The 19,434-nt window shown below is 41.4% G+C and overlaps 1 protein-coding gene across 1 annotated transcript in view; it reads right to left on the bottom strand.

The window, feature by feature from the left end:
- The window catches only part of LOC104158076 (tyrosine 3-monooxygenase-like), a 32,196-nt gene that overhangs the window by 1,071 nt on the left and 11,691 nt on the right, over positions 1-19,434 (bottom strand). Inside the window, exons 6-11 of the mRNA XM_009695635.1 lie at positions 17,757-17,902; positions 11,956-12,091; positions 11,245-11,314; positions 9,518-9,574; positions 6,379-6,474; positions 753-886 (exon numbers count right to left, since the gene is read on the bottom strand). Of these exons, the coding sequence (XP_009693937.1) occupies positions 753-886; positions 6,379-6,474; positions 9,518-9,574; positions 11,245-11,314; positions 11,956-12,091; positions 17,757-17,902 (639 nt within the window). The remainder of the gene's footprint in view (positions 1-752; positions 887-6,378; positions 6,475-9,517; positions 9,575-11,244; positions 11,315-11,955; positions 12,092-17,756; positions 17,903-19,434) is intronic.

The raw sequence follows: 19,434 nt of genomic DNA, 5'->3' as shown, positions 1-19,434 counted from the left end.
CCTAATAAATTCCTCATTTCAGCTCCTACATGCTCCCCAGTAGTTCCACAGTCAGCCTCCCGCCACCAGCCAGAATTGGTCATGTTGTTCTAACTGTTGGAGATGAAGGCCAGAATCTAAACCCTGCTTACCTTAAAAAAGTAAAATCAAAAAAATCCTTGCTGTGTAACATAAGGCAGTCAAATGAGTTCATTTAGAAACACCTCAAGCTAATTTGAAATAATGTTTTTTAGGCTGCAGTCAGCCACTTTGCAGAAATTAGATTGCCTGTGAATGCTGATTCTGCATTCCTGTGCAGATATAATCAGAGGAGAAAGGCACTCTTGTTTTTAAGCCCCCTGCTGATCCATGTTAATTCCTGAGTCTGCTATAAAATTTCCATGTGACCTTGGGTAAATCAGTTCTTCACAACCTCCTATATGTATGGACTAGCAAATGGGGACCCCAACTACGGGATTGTGCTCTACTCTTACTATTCAGTTACAGAATTTACTTCAGAAGTTGCTAAAATGAGGCATTGCTAAGATGAAGCATGGGACAGAGCATAATGATATATAATTATGATTTACTATGAAGCTTTTCTGAGATAAACAATCTCATGTTTAACTTTGTTGTAAAAAAGCCACTGTGCAGATGAAGTGTGCAGTGAGATAGCCTGGCATGATTATTGCAGTAGTGGTAGATGCATTTGAGATTAGGATTCAATCCGGTGTGTTTCCCTCAAGGAAAATACCCACAAACACTTTACTTACTGAAGCTTGGCCTTGGCGTCTTCCAAATTTTCTGCTATGAAATAGACAGGCTGGAAGGCTTGATCCTGATAGGGGTGAACTGCAGTAACTTCTGGATCAAAAGGCTTGTACTCTGGCTTGTTTGATAAAGCGTACTTTGTAACAGAAACAACACAGGTTAGGGCAGGTGAATGAACACAGCAAAAATTAGAGCCTACTGGGCTGTAAAATGATCTTTGTGGAATAGTTAAAGGTAATATCAAGTCCTGTTCCTTCATGGGTGAAAGGTGCTTTTCATAATTAGCAGTTTTAATAATTTTTAAAAAGAAGAAAAAAGAAGAAAAGAAGAAAGAGATATTTCCTGTATTACAGTGATGTACAATTGGGTACCATAGCCACGTTCTCAGACAGGGAGAGGGAAGTGTATGCCACCCCTCAAAATCTGAATATCTAGAAGAAAAAATAATATCATGCCACTTTTTTCAACTAATATCATTAGTTCACACCCCTGTGCAGCACTATTTCAAAGTCCTCAGGCCATGTCACAAATCTCGTATTTCCTGCTGTACTGACATACAGATAGAATGCTCCTGGTATTTTCTGCACAGCTCCCATGAGAGTTAAGCAGCCTAAAAGCTTCCCTGAAGCCCAGGATATAAATATGCACTATAGTCTGTATATGAGTGTTTGTGTTTTGGACCCGCAGAGGTTCTTCTATATGTTCTTCTCAGGTTCTTCTACATTGTCCCTTCAGGCAGACAGGAGGATTACGGAAGCCACTTATGTCCACACTGCTGTCCATAGGCACATCAACCGTTTGTTTACACCTATGGAGATACCTTTAAACCAGCCAGCAGCAGAGCTGCTGACAGTGTGATTGTATAGGTATTCGTGTTGGTTGTTTAGGACCTGTGCAGGGTCCTGGGGAGGCAGTGCCGCTCAGGCTTCAGGTGAGTTCCTGCACAATTTGTTTGACCCTGAAAGTCAAGTGAGATAGTTAAAAGCTAACTCAGCTCCAGTGACATTTGAACTGCACTGCAAATGTCCCTAAAAGCTGGTTGGGCTTCCAGTTGGCCAGGCTGGTGAGCACCACGGCCACTCTGATGAAATGGCCTGGGTACAAACAAAAAGGAAAAAGGAAACTCATCCCAATCAACGTCGAGACTTTTCTTTCCACCTTCAGCCTGGACAGTGGGTCCCATCCACCTAGGGAGAGTACCCACCCCTTCTTTGAGATCTGCCTGTTTGTCTTACTCTCTTCTTCAGAAGGCTCCCTTCGCTGTTTTATGATCCAAATGCCAACTCCCATGGTACTTGTAAAGAACTGGTAAGAGTGGGTGACACTGCATGAGACTTTCAGCTAAATCTGCTAACTGGAAAATTTCAGACAGTACCCTTAAGAACATTTTTAGATATTTCACTGAACTGAGCCTGAACTCTCCATCACTGGAGATGTGCCTTAACCAGTAGGCCAATTTGCTGCAGAACTGATGCAGAAATTAATACAGATCTTTTTTTAAAAAAGAACAAGAATATAAAATGCTAAAAGATGGTGTTTTTCCTGTTCTTCATTTGCAGTGTGTAATTGAAGAATAAACCTTGGAGAGCACTCATACAATCTAAGATGGAAGATATACACAAACATGAGGCTGCTCTTATAATCTTAGAAGCTCTGGGGACTAACAGGAAAAGATTTCAGAAACTCAAAACCTGACAGGGGTCCCGCTGTGCTGTCAATGTTGAAGCAGAACTGAAATCCCATTGATTTCAGTGGAAGTTCAGCTTGAAACCGGATGGCCTTAAAGGCCTCTACAAGTTAAGTACTTGTTGTGCTGCAAGAAAAGCATATGTAGCACTGAGTGCTGCCAGAAGTGTGGTATGAGCCATAAGATTTTACAGTATGTAGGAGAGAGTCCAGCTGAGTGTTAACAGGAGAAGCATTTTGGATAATGTAGAACAGCTGACAGAGTATAGTGAAATAAACAGTGCAATACCAAGAGTCTGTTGGGGAGGAATTCTTACAGTTCAGAGGAGGCAAGGTTGGCCAGCAGTCAGACCCATTACAACTGTTCAGTTTAGACTTGGGTACGGTTATACTGTCCCATCTGATACCTAGCTGCTGTCACTAGATGATTTGTTAGATAACATGGATTCAAGTGCAAGTCTCATGCAGAGGGTGTCTAGCTCTGCCTCTCATCCTCTACCTTTCTCCCAAGTTATGGCCTGACTTTGGGCAGGATCAGCTCATTCACAGAAAATAACTTCCTAAAGCTGAGTTCAAACTGGTCAGAGTGGGGGACGTGGAGAAGAGGAAAAGATTTTGGAGGCTTCAAAGTCAGGATGTGGTTCTCTGGGTTACAGTCATAAAATCGCAGTTAGTCCAGGCTGCAGTTCAGAGATGTTCCCAGGGCCCTTGTTGATGCTAAGTTCTCGCATATCAGCTGGACATACTGTTCACCCTCTCCAGCTGGTTAGACGTTATCTTCTTGTAACAAACCACCTAGCCTTAGTAACTCATGCCTCAGTGACCAAAACATGCTACTATTCCTGGTTCAGAAGCCTTCAGTGATGAGGAAACCCCTCCTCTGTGCGGGTTGCTGCAGCGTGTCTCCTCCGTCACATGAGCTGCAGTGAGCCTGCCTGTGCCAAGTATGCCAATCAGCTAAATGATACGGAATTGAGTTTGGGGCCTCCATGTACAAGCCCCCATCTGGACCCAAACTGAGAAGACTGGCAGATAATTATCACGATGGACAATACTTATCTAGAGCTTTCTCTAGAGCCAGTTTAAGACTGCAAAATGAGCTTTGCAAGAAACTGAAGGCTATCATGAGCCTCACTATCTTCCAATCTTCATCTTCTCTAACAAAACCTCCTAGCCACTGCTGTATTTCTAAAAAAATCCCTGCTATGAAACAGACACTGCACTACATGTATTTCCTCTCTTCAGCTGTAAAAGAAACAGTCGGTATACATTTTCAAGTTGTTAGCAAGTCCTAGGCATAGGACCTCAGCACTTAAGTCACACTGTCACTGTCTATACTGAAGTTAGAATCAGATGCTTATGCAGACTAGAATTATTAAACGGAAACATTCTTGTGTTTCAGTTTTGTTCCAAATAAAAATCTGTGAGATGAATCAGTCAGTCGTAAAAGGAAACTTCAGCACTTAAGGCCATTGATATAATTAATTTGTGTACAAGAATTTTAAGATGCTCAAGGTGAAGTGCACAGAACCCACTAAGCTGCTGCCCCAAAAGCTACACAGTGATGAACATGCAGAGCTCACATAGGGATTGTAGAGGGGACATAGCAGCATTGCTGGTGAGCTACTTGCCCATCTTCAGACTGTCTTAGGTGTCACATGCAAGATGGACACACTTTTGGAAGGGAGGTAATCTTTCTTCATTACCTGTTGAATATAAATGCTACCACATCTGCATGTAATTTCAGTAATATGATGGATGAAGACCTAGGTGGACCCAACTGTATCAAAAGTTTATCCAGCAACATTACCCAACAACTACTGATGATAAAAGTAATAACAAGAATCTGCCGTTTATCAACTCAAGGACAGTTATGACTTCCATTGTCAACCTGAGAGGTAGGGAATTTGAGATGCAGTTATACTTTTTTGTTATATGGCACGGTTTTGTGAATAAGCAGTTCTTGCTTACTACCTTAACCAAAAGCAGAAGAGCTTGTTGGTATCTGATGAAGAAAAGGCTAGAAAGAGAGGAGAGAGAGCACAAGTCTGGTACACTCAACTCCAGCCACCAAAAGTGAGCATTTCTGGTGTGATTTTTACTTTCACCTGTGTCAAAAAATAAACAAAAAAAAGAGGTAATACCACACAGATAGATTCTGTGGTGCATATTAGCTATGTAGTTATTGGAGACATGATTAACTCTGCCCTTTAGTATGCTGTTTAACACGTAAGCACATCTGATTTAAAACTATGAACTATTCAGGCAGACAAAGCAGAATAAATGTTGCCTTGAACTGTGCTTTGATATTGGACCTTTTTGGTTTTACCAGGTAAATAAGAGCAAGCCTAGGTTTCCTGTTTGTTGGCTGTGAATATAGCAAGTACTGAAGGATTCTCAGAAAAACAGTACCTTCAGACTTATCCTAGAACAGATAGACATGTAAACCAAATGCATTGCACCGGAGCCTAATTTGCAGGGGAGCTCATTGACCTGCTGTTTCAAAACAATACATTTCACTGTTCTACAAATAAGTGCTGCGATAGTGCTAGCACACTTTTGCTCATGTTCCTGAGCAGTCAGGCACAAGAGCAGGTTGCTATATAGAAACAAAGGCACGTTTATTTCTCTAGAGGGCTAATGAGCATGCAGAGCTCTCAGCTTATCAAGAGAGAACGCTCTGCAAATCATATGCCACAGAGTTTATTCACAAAAGTCTCCACATCCACATTGCAAGTGTTGGGAGAAAACTAATGCTAAACTTAGCATGTTGTAAAATAACGGTTGATGCCTGGGAGGGTTCCTCTTTCTATGTGTTAATTCTCAACTGCCCCTCTGTTATAAATGTCTTGGGATATGTTAACATGTTGTTTCTTCCTTCTGTCAGTTGACTGGGAATCAGGCTGATCTGTGTACCATTAGGAGAGTTTTGCAATATATTTATTGTCATAGCAATCCAACTATCTCCAGTTATGGGAGTCCAAGCTGTTCTAATCCAGCCATGGTTCCATGTGAATGTATCATGTAGCTGGCTGTTAGGCTGTTGTGTCTACGTGTTAAGCTTAAAATATATCTCCCATGAAAAAAATGATTTCTGGTTTATAAAAATGCTTTAAAAGAGTGCATTTTATTTTCCTTTGGCTCTTACTAATTCCAAAAAATCATCCAGCATCTGCATAACCTGAAGCAATTGAGACCTACTAATACTAGTTTAGGGCTTTTGCACTTAGAAACTCATCATCTGCTTCATTGCTCTGAGAAACTGAGGAGAAATTAGTATCTCCCCTATCAGCTGTTTGTCCAAAGGAGGGGAAACCCATAAGCGTTCTGTAAAGGTGTACAGTCCCTCTTTCCACAGTTAATCTGTCCAGGCAGGGCAGTATCAAACCTGTGTACTCAGATTTTCATCTCCATAAAACTCGAGATGGGATTAGTTTTGAAACTTATTTAGGAATGTAAAATACTAAAGTTTTCTCTTTTTGTCAGTGTCTATGTTATTTACAGTTTCTTTGCAGTTTATTTGGTCCAGTCAGTCAATGCCTTTCCAATTCATATGTGCATGAATGTCAATGGCATGGACAAAGGAGCAGTTTATAATAGGCATAATATTGCCCTCTAGTGAGTAATTGAGAAAGGTACGTGAGTTTTTTGTTAAAGTCAACTGTAGTACTACTAGCCAGGAACAGTAAGAAGCAAATCTAATACTTTATAGGCTGGTTGCTTTCATTGCATTTCATCTCTTTAGGTGGTAGACAAATACAATCCTACAGTAGTTTTTCTCCTACACAGTAGCTTCTGGGAAGGGAGAAAGAATTTCTTTGTAAAAGAAAAATCAATATTTTAAATAATACTGTTTTACGCAAGGAAACTATTTTGCTTATACCAGAGAGTTTAGAAAACTGGACTACAGAAACCTTTCAATATCATATGTTTGATGCATACCATAAGCTCCCCATAAGATGAAAGCAGTCCTGCCCCATAAGCTTTGATCGATCCGTTTTGCTTGCAGAGACCAAATTCCACAGTGAACCAATAAAGCTGGTAAAAAGAACAACTTGTGAAAAACAGTCTCAACAGGCAGTTCATTTTTAAGCTTCTCATTTTTCCTTTAATTTTCTTTTATCCTTATTCCTTAATTTCTTTGTATCTTCAAATTTTGTAGTTGTATATGTTATTTTTTCTCTCAACTTATATAATACACACAAATTATAACACATATTTTTTCTAAACTTGCCATCCTTCTCATTCTCACTCGCCGAAAAAGAAAAAAAACTGCTAATGATAATTACATGGGTAAATAAAATCATAAAGTCCTATCCTCTTTTTTTCTTTGGAAGATATTACAAATTATCCTGCAAGCTATTTGCTTCATTATAGTCAGTGGAAGCTGACAAATTTCAACCCATAGTCCCCAGAAGGACAGGTGGATCCCCATAGAGGGTTTAAGATCCTAGGAAAGATACTGGAAAGGACAGTTTCCCTCCTCCTTTTTCTGTGTGATAGCATTCAGATGAATTGAAGAATGACTTATTCCTTAGCAGCAATGTACCCTTTAAGATTATGCCAACAGCATATTTATCATCCTCCAGCAGAAAATAAAGATACATCTGTCCAGGCTTTTCTGGCAATAAAGCATGATTAGGACCATACTTTCTTTACCTGCTGGACTGTAGTGGGATAAAAGCAACTCGGCTCTGCCAACCTGTTAGCCCTTCCCTTATTATGGCATCTAAGGAAATGGGCAGTGAAGGACCAGTTCTGGACATAGCCTGACCCCTAAGCTGCTGGATAGGTATTGTGCAAAAGAAAAACATGGAAAACATGAGGCATTTCAAAAACACAGCTTTGTGTCACAACTCTTCAAGGTTCCTTTAGGGACACATAGCTCTCTGCTGCCTCATACACAGGGCTGGACCTTGGCTTCAGTTTAGCTGCGAGTATTGCACTCTCAGCACCCTTCTTAAAGAACTGCAGGCAGTTTGTAAAATAATATGAAACTCTATGCTATTCTGTCTATTCTACCTCTTAGTTTCTTTCTCTTTCTTTCTCCCACCCTCTTTTGTATGTCTTATAATTTTGATGACTTGGTTTTAGCTTGCAAATATACCACTAAAGAAACAGCATGCAAGGATCTTTCTTTGTGCAGAATCCTGAGCTGCTTTCCTTACAGTTCAGCTAATAATTCTGCATTCTTATTGTGTTAATAATCATGATTCTTATTATTTTGCAGTGAAAAGTCTTTCAAATATCTCCTCATTTTGCAGAAGGTCTTTTTGACTGGAAAGTGAGACATGGGAGGAGGTCTTTTTATTGTTTCCTTAGGTATCTTGTATTTAGCTTATAGTAAGTGAGGTTCTTTCAGCTCTCATTGTCTTAACAGGGTACAAGACCCAGTACTAGCAGGACTCTATGGACAGCATGAACACTGTCAATTTCCCAGCACTTGTGCATGGATCCACCCACTTACAGAAGTCCAGGGACTTAATGAAATAATGGCATTTCAAAGTCTGTCTTACAAATGTTACAGACCATAGCAACAAGCAAAGTTAGCTTAAATGTTGTCAATCATCTAAGCTAGTTACCTACATTCTCTTTATAATGAACAGAGAATGATAGGGACTCCCAGAGAGAAACAAGAATTTATGTTAGACATCTATAGATAAGAATAGAGAATACTTTACAGGTTCTTCTCTGTCTTCACTTTCTAGAGAAGAAACCTAAACAATAAGCCTAGATTAGGTGTTTAACTTTTAAACAATTGAAGATTGAGATGTTAATCCAGAATACGTTTGCTGTTCAGAAAACTTGAATGGTGCTTACAAAATTGTATTCTCACAGATCCTGAACTGCAGGTAGCCCTTTCAAAAAGGTGCCCTCATTCTACCTCCCCAAACCCTAGATGATACTATGACAATTTGGGTTCTGGGACCCATCATTCTTCTAACTGTAACCCTGCCCCTGATCTAGTCCTAACCAGTCCAGGGTCAGGGAGGAGTGCTTGCAGAGGAGGCCTGCGTAAGACACTGGCCTTCACCAAGTTTCAGCAAGACCTGAATAATGATGCAAAATGGCTCTCCAGGACCCATAATTCCTTTAACCCTAACAAAAGCATGCACCTTAATCTTACTCTCTCTAAGCCTCTCCAGACTCAGAGAGGGGTAATTGCAGAGGAAATGCATATAGTTCCCTCATGTCACCAGCCCAGGACCTGGATGGTGCTACAAAAAATGCAGCACTGGGACTTTTTGTCCTTTCAACTTTAAAAATACTACTAGCCTTATCTAGTCCTGATCCAAGGATGGATGCATGCAGATAGATTTTAGGTGAGCCATAATCTGCTTCACACAGTGCCTCATTCTGCTTCACCATGAGTGGGGCTATGGACTGGGTGAGGAATTTCAGGAGTGACAGTTTCCTCCCATCCACCCCCTTTCCTGAATGAGCCTTGCCCTGCTCAGTGAGGATAAGGCTCCTCTCCTCCCCTGAAAAATTCATCAAGACTGGGAAATGGCTGCCTTTATCAGAAAAAAAATATAATCTGGCCTCCAGCCCCCTTTCAGAACAAGTTAAGATGGCAGCAAGGGGTTGTGTGAGTTGTTTTGGCAGATGTACACAGCTTTGTGACTCAGAACCAAATGACAGTACCTGCTGTCAAATTGCTTTTAAGAGCTCAGCTATTTTGTAAGATTAATGAATACAAGGTGCACCAAATTCTGATGGTCCCCTGTACCTTGTGTAGGAGAAAATGTGGGCATCATATTGAGTATCCAGCCTATTAGGTGAATCTGGAAAGTGAGTTGAGACCCTCCTGTGGCTGAAATTGTAGAAACTTAGCTTCAGCCATATACTCTTACACAAGCAAAAGCATTTCCTCACATACTTCTGGGCTCCTCCAGAGGGATTCCAGCCCCTGCTCCAGCACCTCCCTAACCTGTGAATGAGGAGAAGAGACAATCCTACTGATGCTCCTATTCTTGTAGCTAGCCTGAGACACTGGAGAAGAGCCTTCCCTGCACAGTAAGGGATATGCAGTGAATTGTTTGGGTTTTGCCTCCGATATTAAACTGCCATCTGTACTTACTGTGGCCAGTTTCTCAATCTCCGTGTCAGACGATCCAAGAGAAGCCAGTCCAATATCCTAAAGCAAGTAAGCAAGCAGGCAGTGTTACACTAGTGTGATTATTCAGCCCAAGGGAGAGAAAGAGGGGAAGGCAGAGGACCACATCATTTCTAGCATGAATAGCATGAACTATTCATTGTTTTTGTCACCCAAAATGACCTTCCATGGCTTCCAGGATGCCTACCTCTCCCTGGCCCCCAGCTACACACCACTGGGACACACATTAAATGAGTGTTTAATCCTCAGCGTTCTCTGTGTAAAGTTCACCATCTCTTGGCTTAATGCTGAACTAACCCTGGCAGAGATTCATAGGGAGGCATGAGAAGGAAGGACAGCAAGGTGGGTCTCTCACTCTCTTTCTGACAGCCCTTATGAGTGGGTCAGATCCAAGCAGGGAAGATTGTGTTTACTCTCATCTGTTCTCCCTGCTAATTGTTATTCTTATAATAGGAACCTTTAGATGTCTCTTCTTAGCTATCCCAGGAACCATATCATGCAGCAAACAAACAAAATTAGGGCATTTTCACCATTCATCATCTCATATCGAATGGAACACAAAAGAGTTTTCATGCGGTGAATCTCGACTGTGAAAATACTTTGTGAAAAAAAAGTGAAATGTGAAAATTCTTTTAATGTGATCCCGTGTTGTATAGTCTGTGTTATAGGTAGGAGAACAGGAAAGCTGAAAGTTTTGAAATTGCTATAATCTCTTATTTCTAATGTGTCTTCAGTTCTGGTACTGAAATGAACTAAAGAGGTTTCTTCCAGAATAAATTATAGACCACTAGGATATTTTAAGTACTACTCAAGTCAATCTGGTAATAACCAATATTTATGACCAAAATGGAAACTGGCATGTATCCAAGTCAATACAACTGGAAATCACATTATGTGAGGTGAATTGGCTTTCTTTTTTAAGATATTCTGACAGGGATCTACACCATGTAGCCCCTCTGCTCTTATTGCCAGTTTCCTCAATGTCCACTGATGGATAAGCCTAGAACATGAATTATCTTCTTCCCTCTGCTATGGTTTTGAGGCATATTCGTAGTTCTGAAGCCTTTAATTATACAAGGTCATTGAGTTCACTTGTGTCTGATGCTGACTGCTCCTACTAAATAGCCCCTTATTGTACAAAGAAGCCCTGTTTGCTTTTTGGAGCCTCCTCACCAGTGTGAGCAATGCTGTGAGAATCTGGTGAGTTGTAAAAGGAAAAACAACTCTAATGAATGACATGGTGATGGACACAATTAAAGTATCATGCAACATAAAAATGTACATCCAGAGACAGAACCAGCCCGGGGGCTTGATGGCTGTTGCTGGTTAGGTTCATGTGGTGTAGGAAAGGAAGCCAGGGGAACAGTGTAGTCAGTACAGCTCAAACACACAGCACCACAGAGGCTCCGCTGGCATCCTTCTGTAGACTGACACGGCCCTCCCACAGAGAAGTCCCACAAGCACTGCCTGCCCTTCCTTTTTACACGAAGTCCATAGAGAGCTGTGCTACCACTCCCTTGGACTAAATGTCTCCCACGGCACTGCTAGCCCACCACCCCTGGAGGTTGTGATTCAGGCACGATCAAGTCTTAAAATAGCGTTTCAAGCATGGTGAGCTGCATGTCTTTGAGGCACGTCTGGCCTGCTATCCAGAGCAGTTGGTTAAACAGCCAGCAGCACAAGTTTCTTACCTGTGAGAACTGGGCAAACTCCTTATCAGCTAGCATGGGAACATGACCCAGCAGCTCATGGCAGCAGTCTCTGGAAAACAAGTGACCTTCATGTTTAATAAGGGTTTCTTTTCCTGCCCTTCATGAACTTCCTGTGAAGGACTTCAGCCGATAGACCCCCACGGGAGCTAGTGTCAGGGCTGCTCCTCAGCAGCTGCCTCCATACCTTGTCTGGCTCTGCAGGGAGTGTGACAGAGCATTCCCTTCTGCCATGGGGCAGCTGCCCCCCGCTACCTTGGCTGTTGCCTCACTTGGGATGGCAGAGGCACTAGTCTCCTATGTCACAACATCTTTGAAGGCCCTGTTTTGTCCCAGCATACAACAAAAGTGTCTGTGCAAACTTGTAATTTCTCATGAAATGTAATTGCTGTTGTCTGGCCAGCACTTACTGGGAGAGTTTCACAGCAGGGAATCAAACCCCAGCAGATGGTAACTGAAGGCAGGATAAAAAGATTAAACCAGATATTCTCCAGTCTTTTCCTTCCCCAGACAACTTTGCAAAAGAGAGACCCACACCCTCTCATGCATGACTTCCCCTTCTAACTCCCCAGCTACCAGTTTCTCAAATTGCTTCATTCTGTGGACTACTGGATAGAGCTCCACAGCTGTTCCCAAGAAAATCATCCCCAACACGTTCAGAAAGACAGGATTGTGCCAGAGCATCAAACTTACGGTTCCGGGGAATGCATAGGAGAAGAGAAATGCCTTATATATTGTGTGCTCTGGAAGACACGAAATGCCAGGCTGGCAAGGAAGTCACGAGCAGACAGCAGTCCTGCAGCTGGTCTCAGCTGGAAACCTGTTCTCTCTGCAAAGTAAAGTGAGACCGAATTCAGGCATTTCCAGGGTTAATTGCATGGCACACTTACTTCAGGCAGGCAGTTTCACAGGACCTTCATGCTCTGTGCTGTTGCTTCCTCCACCTAAGCACAGTAGGGTCCTGGCTTATTATTGGCGTGCCCCTGTACTGCTATGGGTCCAGTTACTGCAACACCAAATCCCCTAGCCATCCATCCTACACATATTCATACAGCAATGATATGAAGTATGGGAGTACCGCCTACTCTAGTTTGCATTTTTAGCACAGTTACACACATTTATCTACTATATTCCACATGTCAGTGATACGTCTGAGGTCACATACGATCCTTATGATAAAGCAGGGGACAGAATCTGTATTTTCAGTCGTGGCTAGTCTGTTAATTCTTGGATTATCTCTCTCATATCCCACGTAGCATATGTAAAAGAAAAACAGGAGTTAGTTAAGGGGCACACCCCACCCTTAACACTTGTCTAAGGGCAGCTGGCTCTTCCCTGGTGCTAGGTTACGGTTTAGCCCCCTCCTGCAGACTTTCTTATTCCCTGCACTGAAACTCCTGGTACCTTGCACTGTTGAAGACAGAAGTAGGTAGACCATGTGTCTGCTCCAGTCTGGGCAATTCTTCTGTTCCTCAATGGGCCTATTTCAACATACTACAAGGTAGAACTGGAGCATACTATGCAACTTCATTTCCCTTTGCCTGCTCTACATGTATAAACTAGCCCAGCACTGGCAAAACTTGCTGTCATTTTAATCTTTCTGCCTGGGCTTCATTAAAATGGGAACATGCAGGAGAAAGAGAAAACAGGTCCTCATCAGAGATAAGGGCCAAATTCCAGCACTCTTAACCATTTAACATCAGAGTTTCCATCAGTGCTCTCATCGATTTTTCTCCACAGTTTTTATTTCACAATTATGTTTGTCTAGAACTAACTACACAGCCTCCCAGTGATGTGATCATACATGTTTTGCTTTGCATGTGTCTGTAGAACAGGAGAGAAGAATGCAATACTTTTGCACCGTGATTTCAGCTTGTGCTATCAGTGCTACCCCAGGACACGCTACATTACTATGAAAGGTCTGTGAGAGATGACTAATAAAATGACCAGTCCTATGGTCAGCAGAATACAATCTACATTTCCATGGGAAACATCTTGGTGGTCTGCAAAGCTAAGAAAATTGAAAATCGCTGCTTTAAAAGAGAGCCAATGACAATCTTTTTGAAGTCCTATATTCAAAATCTGTGTTGCGTTCTCAGCTCGCATAAATGACATTTCATCTTCTTTAAAGCATAAAACTGCATTTTAAAAAAAATCAGAAATGGCTTTATTCTTCCTTCTCTATCCATATTCTATTGTGTCATGAAGCCTCGAACCTAATTTATTTTATGTAAACAAGCAAAAAAAATCCCACCCAGAAACCAAGCCATTTACAAGATTTGTTTTGTTTTGGTTTTTAATGTTTCTTCCAGCATTTCTTGTCTTGCTCTGTCTGGCTATTAGCCGTTTTCTCATTTAAAAAAAAAAAAAAAAAGAAAAGAAAAAAGAGAAAGAGAAGAAAAGGGGGGGGAAGGCTTAACTGGAAGAATTAGAAGTGACAAAACATCTGAAGCTATACAGAACAAAAAAAGATTGAACAGCAAGGAATGCTTCTACATGAGAAAGTGAGGGACTAGGCGGTTAGCATTTGCCATTGTTATCTCCTGTTGCTCCACTGAATTCAAAGGTAATGAGTACAGAACTGCCTCAAAGCTGAACAGCAGAAAAACCTATGGAGATTACATCTTTATCTTTGTCTATATGCTGAGCAAAGGCATCAGAGTTAACCAGGGAATCAGAAGTGGTTGTAAAGAAGCTTACTATTCTCCCCACCTCCCCAATTAAGAAAGCAGGGTGCTTGGGGGAATAGACAGACAATCAGCTATGTCTCCTGAGGCACTGGCCAGGAGCTGGCATAAGAAGGGTACTCCCTTGCTGCTGGTGCCATACCAAGCCAATCCAGAGGAATGTGAAAATCTCAGAATCTGGTCATCTTTGGGCTAAATTCTGAGTCTGACTTAACTGAAAACTGCAGCAGCTGAAAAATATATCTGACGAGAACCAAGCCCTAAGTAGCATGTTTTTGGAAGGTCTATGAAAGAGCCTAGGGAAATTTATATTGCTTTAGCATCCATGTTGGAGGAGCAGGAGGGAAAATGAAAATTACAGCTTATGTTCCCTGAGATGCCCTTTTAAATATAGGCCAGTGAATCAGACAGTCTGCTGATGGAACAGACTTGGCCAGATGCCTTGAAAAGCCATAGGAAAAAGTTATCTGCTGAAGGTAATATCTGCAAAATCTGAAATTCTATTTCATTACTGCACAATAAAACCAGCAATCAGTGGAGAATTGGGGGTGTGGCTGATTGGACCTGCTGCCCAAAGGTCTCTGAAATCAAAATGAGTTGAAGCGAAGGTCTTGAGCAGTTGACCTAAAGTGATCTGTAAGGCTTAATTCTTGGCCTAAAACACTCATATATACAGGCCTATGCGCTGTAGTGTAAGCTTGCTTGAGTTCCCTGGCTGTAATTTCTTCCAGCTGTGGAGGACAATGAATGCCTAAATCCAAACATCTTTCCTAGAAAGAAAGATGTGCCTGGGTTCATCTAGTTAACTCTTTAGAAAAATCCTTGTCCTATTAAATGGTCACATGGTTAACCATTTAAATTCCCTTTAAGTAATTATGAAATACGTATGATGTAGAGTTCATTTCTGTTCAAACCAGTCTCACTAGCAAGCCAGTAACATTACACAAATCTTGTAGTTCAACTTGTATTGAAGTCAAAAGTAATTGCTTGCTGGAGTTCACAGATACTACTGAGTAAAAGAGAAGACGGAGTTTATCTGGCTGTGTAGGCTGGTTATAAAATGATCCAGGATATCCTTCTCCCTCTCTGCATCCCTATAGTCCATTATATTCAAAGCTGCACCAGGAGAGGTTTTTACTGGACATTAGGAAGCATTTTCTTACTGAGATAGTGGTCAAACAGGAACAGACTTCCTAGAGAGGTGGTTGATGCCCCAAGCCTGGCAGTGTTTAAGAGGCATTTGGACAATGTCCTTAACAACATGCTTTAACTTTTGGTCAGCCCTGAATTGGTCAGGCAGTTGGACTAGATGATCGTTGTAGGTCCCTTCCAACTGAAACAGTCTAGTCTATTCTATTCTATATAAAGTCTTATCATCACATATGCTAAAGAATGGTCCAGTCTTTAAAGGCAGTATTTAGCAAAGATATATGTTGAGATTTATGTCCTAAATGGGAGAGTGAGACACTTCGGGGTTCACCCAGAGCTAACCGGTGACAGAAGGAACTACACTATGCATCTCCATATAGGCTGTAGTTGAAATACCTCCACTGTATGCCAAGGAATTTTGGGAGACACATCACAGCCTATAGTTTGGTTAAGGTTTGGCTGATTGAGCACTGCACACCTGTAACACAGGAAAGAACCTAAGCATACTGTTGATTGATGAGTTGTAAGAAGTAAAAATTCTAGCCTTACCAATGCTGGTGGTAAAAGCCATCTAAATTAGTAATAAATCAGAAGAATTCCTTATAAATCATACCCCTCACCCAGTGGCTGCTTGGCATGAGGCTGTCTCTAACACAGATTTTACAGACCTTGCAAATGCTTCTGACTAGAGGCAATCATTGAAGATAAGAAAGATATCAGTTCAAAGCCCCATATAATGGGACTAAAATAGCTTATTCACTCTTAATTACATCTAGCTGTAAACATAGTTCTTTTGAACACACTTTTTTCCATCTATGTATAATTTTTCCAAAGCCTGTAGGCTAAACTAATCCAGGTTTTATCTACAGTTTAAGGAGGGTAGGACTGGTGCTCTCGAGAGCCGTTCTTTCCATTTTTCTTAGACACCCATTCCAGAATGGAATAAAATGCCTCTGAAGTGCCTGATTCTCATTCCCACTCAGAAAAATTTGGACAATTAGCTTACACTTGACACCCCATGTTTATAGTAGATGTGTTGAAACTCATTGTGAACCTCTTCCCAACAGTTAATAAAAGAATTTTCAGAACTACTATTTTTAATGCATTTTTTCTGCTTAGGATGATTTGTGTGGCATAGAGAAGATTTAGAATCAGAGCCTACAAAAGACGTGAGCAGACTCCAGGCTATCAAATCCTGTCAATCGACATGAGCAACACAAATAGTATCACAACAGGATATTCTTACATTATCATAAATTCTCTCACTTTGAAATCACCTGATCCACTTAAAGAATATCAGTATCTATGGTAATCAAGTCAGCATCACATGATTTCTGGAGCTCCCTGCTGTCAGCTACTGTGTAAATAAGATAAGATGAGATGAGATCAACTACTTCATGAGAAAAAATGTTTATCAGCCCAGTTACTATAGGTGGGAAGTAAGATGAAAAGTTGAATAGAAGGGAAAATACATGAGAAAATACATAATGCATACACAGAAAAATTCCTACAGCTCGATGTGATGGTGCTTGTGAGAGATGCTTTCCATATGCCAACCCTCTATTCCCTGACACTAAATGTGCAATAAAAACTTTGTCATCAAACAGCTTAGCTTAGTCTTCCCTAAAAATGGCAATGACTTAGGAAACATTTCGGCAACAGAAAGTTTATTCAAGCTTACCAGCATCACCTACTGATATATGGAGCAGGTCACTTGATTCCCTGAATATTAAATTTAATTTATTTAAAGTAAAGCCACAATTTTTATTATTCATTTCATCATAGTGATCAGCTGTCCTTCTCTCTGGCACATCTCCTTCTCACTGAGAAGGAGCAAGGACACTTTAAAGACCACCTTTTTTCAGTCGTTCTTGATAACAGTAGGAAATCATCTGGTTGACACAAAGCACCTGGCCTTGAGAATCCATGCAGCCAGTGGCCTCATAAAAATAATGCAGGCTCCCTTCCTCTCCTGCCTTGCTAGTCAGCCCGCAGCTAAGAGCAGGTAAGTCAGCCTAGTAATCTTATCTGTCCTTTTATGTAAGGCCACATCTTCATGCATTTACAGACTAGTGCTACAGCCTTTCTACTGTCCTGTCAGCCACACGGTAGGTACCAAAGAATTCAGTGTGGCAAGTGAGGCCGTGGAAACAGAAAGATGCATTACTGTTTCAAGGCAGCTGCTAACTGACTAGCAGGACCTCCTGCAAATCATTTCCTCTAATACATGTTGCCATCCTGTCTCACGTATGAGAAAAAAAGTGGACTTCAGAGGTATATAACTGTACTTGTGTTTGGGTCTTACTAGCAGCATAGTTATAGAAGTGTAAAGTACAGTCAAACCTGTAGAAACCTGTGTGTGGAAGTCATGCTGACTAGTGTACTACTGTAGCTGTACTGCTGCTAGTACTGGAATTAGCTGGTTAGTACTACACCAATTGCAGCCACTCACAGAGCAAACACAAACTTACTTACAGCTTGGTTCTTAGATATACCCGGTATTAATGCCCTGTGCTACAGCTCATCTTGCACGAGGGAACTCTGCAGCTAATCAACTCTGCTCACCAGCTTGGGTCCTAAGAGATGGTTTGTGTGTGTATGTGGTGTACAAACATATCCAGGAAACCCTAGAATAAACCATGGTTCATAATGACTGACCTTTTAAAAATCTGGAGACATCCTGAAGTTGCGGTATGCTATCCTCTTGGTAGCCACAGTATTTCTCCAGCTGCTGGAAAGCATCCAGGTACTGTGTACAGGCATGAGTAGGATAAAGGCTGCTCAGCTTCCTGTAGACTTCTCTCCTGAAAAGCAAAAACCATATAGCATGGCCCACCTCAATAAAGCAGCACTTATCTGCCCTATCTACAGGTCCACAGAGAGTCATAAACAGGCACAGGCAATGGTCTAAAAACCTGAACTCAGGGCAGCTGGTGCTTGGAAGCTGATGCCTGGATGGATATAGCAAAGCAAAAGGGTTTTTTGTTTCACCTTTCCTTTAGAAGGTGGGTTCTGTTCAGCAAATCTGTTTTATCACTTCCTACACCCTCCTTTAATGTAAGAGGACTCTAATCCTGATTCAGAAGTGTTTCTCGCTTAGGTATAAGGGTGTTGGAAGTACCAGGGAAATCCCAGGGAGAAAGCTGAGGCTGTGGCCCTCTCTATGTTGCACAGTCTAGGGATGGAATGAGTCAGGTATTCCCTCCCTCTCTATGTTGGGGTACAACTTGAAATGCCGGTCCCTCCATCTCCATGTTGAAGCCTAGCCTATATCTGACTTTTACAAACCTCCTCCTAAAAAAGTACATTTTCTGATACTGAAGAGTAACATCTGGACAGGCAAAGAAGTTCATACTTTTGCAGTTCAAAATGCCTGGCATAGGCTATGTATTTGAAAGACATGCCAACTCCTTGAAACATTTAGCCCATTATACAAAAAGAGACCAGCTGAAGAAAAATATGTATATCCAGATTTGGGCACAGGTTTTAAACTTCTCCCAAACTTGATGGTGCTTGGATTTAGAGCTGTGGTTTGGAATATATTTAGCTGTTGCAAAACAAATAAGTAGTAATAGGATGGCAAAGAACCTTATAGAAATGGTTATTTTTGTTCAGACATGACCCTGGGGTGTTAACAATTTTATAAACATTGTTTTATGAAAATTGAGATCATTCTTGGAAATGCTGGCTACGGAAAATGACCTTTTGTTGTTTTCGTATTGTATTTTTTTTGTGATGCTATTGTTGCTATGGAGGTGATAGCCAGTTCCTGGTAATGGCTCTCTTCATTTGTACGAGTGTCTTACACAGTGTGGGAGTAATGAACCAGAATGAAGAGGGGGAGGAAAACCTTAGGAGGAAAAAAAATTAAAAGAACAGAGGGAAACAGTGGCTGCTGTCACTATCGGAAAAGCTGCAGGAGACTGGGCCATTTCCATAGAAGAATTAGGAAAAAATGAGGAGGACTAGAGTTCAAGTGTTGCCCTGGCTTAATTCCCCATAAAATACTACTGACTTCAGTGGGATTGCATAGGATCTGAACCAGTACACAGTTCATCCCCAGACTGGAGTCTAGAGACAGCGAGCTTGTTTGTGCTGCTGCACATATTGTTTCTTTTATCAAGGTATCATTCTACTGTGTGTCCAAGCATTGACTTCCACAGAAACATAGGCAGTCTCAGAGACTAGTGACAAATAATCCAAACCTAAGTGTCCCTCCTCTCTAAGTTCCTTCCAAAGTCAAGAGAGTAACAGACTATTTCCAGACAACAATTTATCTTGCCCTAATCTAGCGTCTCAAATAGGTGTAATGCCTCACCATATGGAGTTGCTATCA

This window comes from Cariama cristata, unplaced genomic scaffold, assembly GCF_000690535.1.
Source record: "Cariama cristata isolate BGI_N322 unplaced genomic scaffold, ASM69053v1 scaffold12142, whole genome shotgun sequence".
NCBI classification, from domain to species: Eukaryota; Metazoa; Chordata; class Aves; order Cariamiformes; family Cariamidae; genus Cariama; species Cariama cristata.
This window is presented reverse-complemented; position numbering and strand designations above follow the sequence as displayed.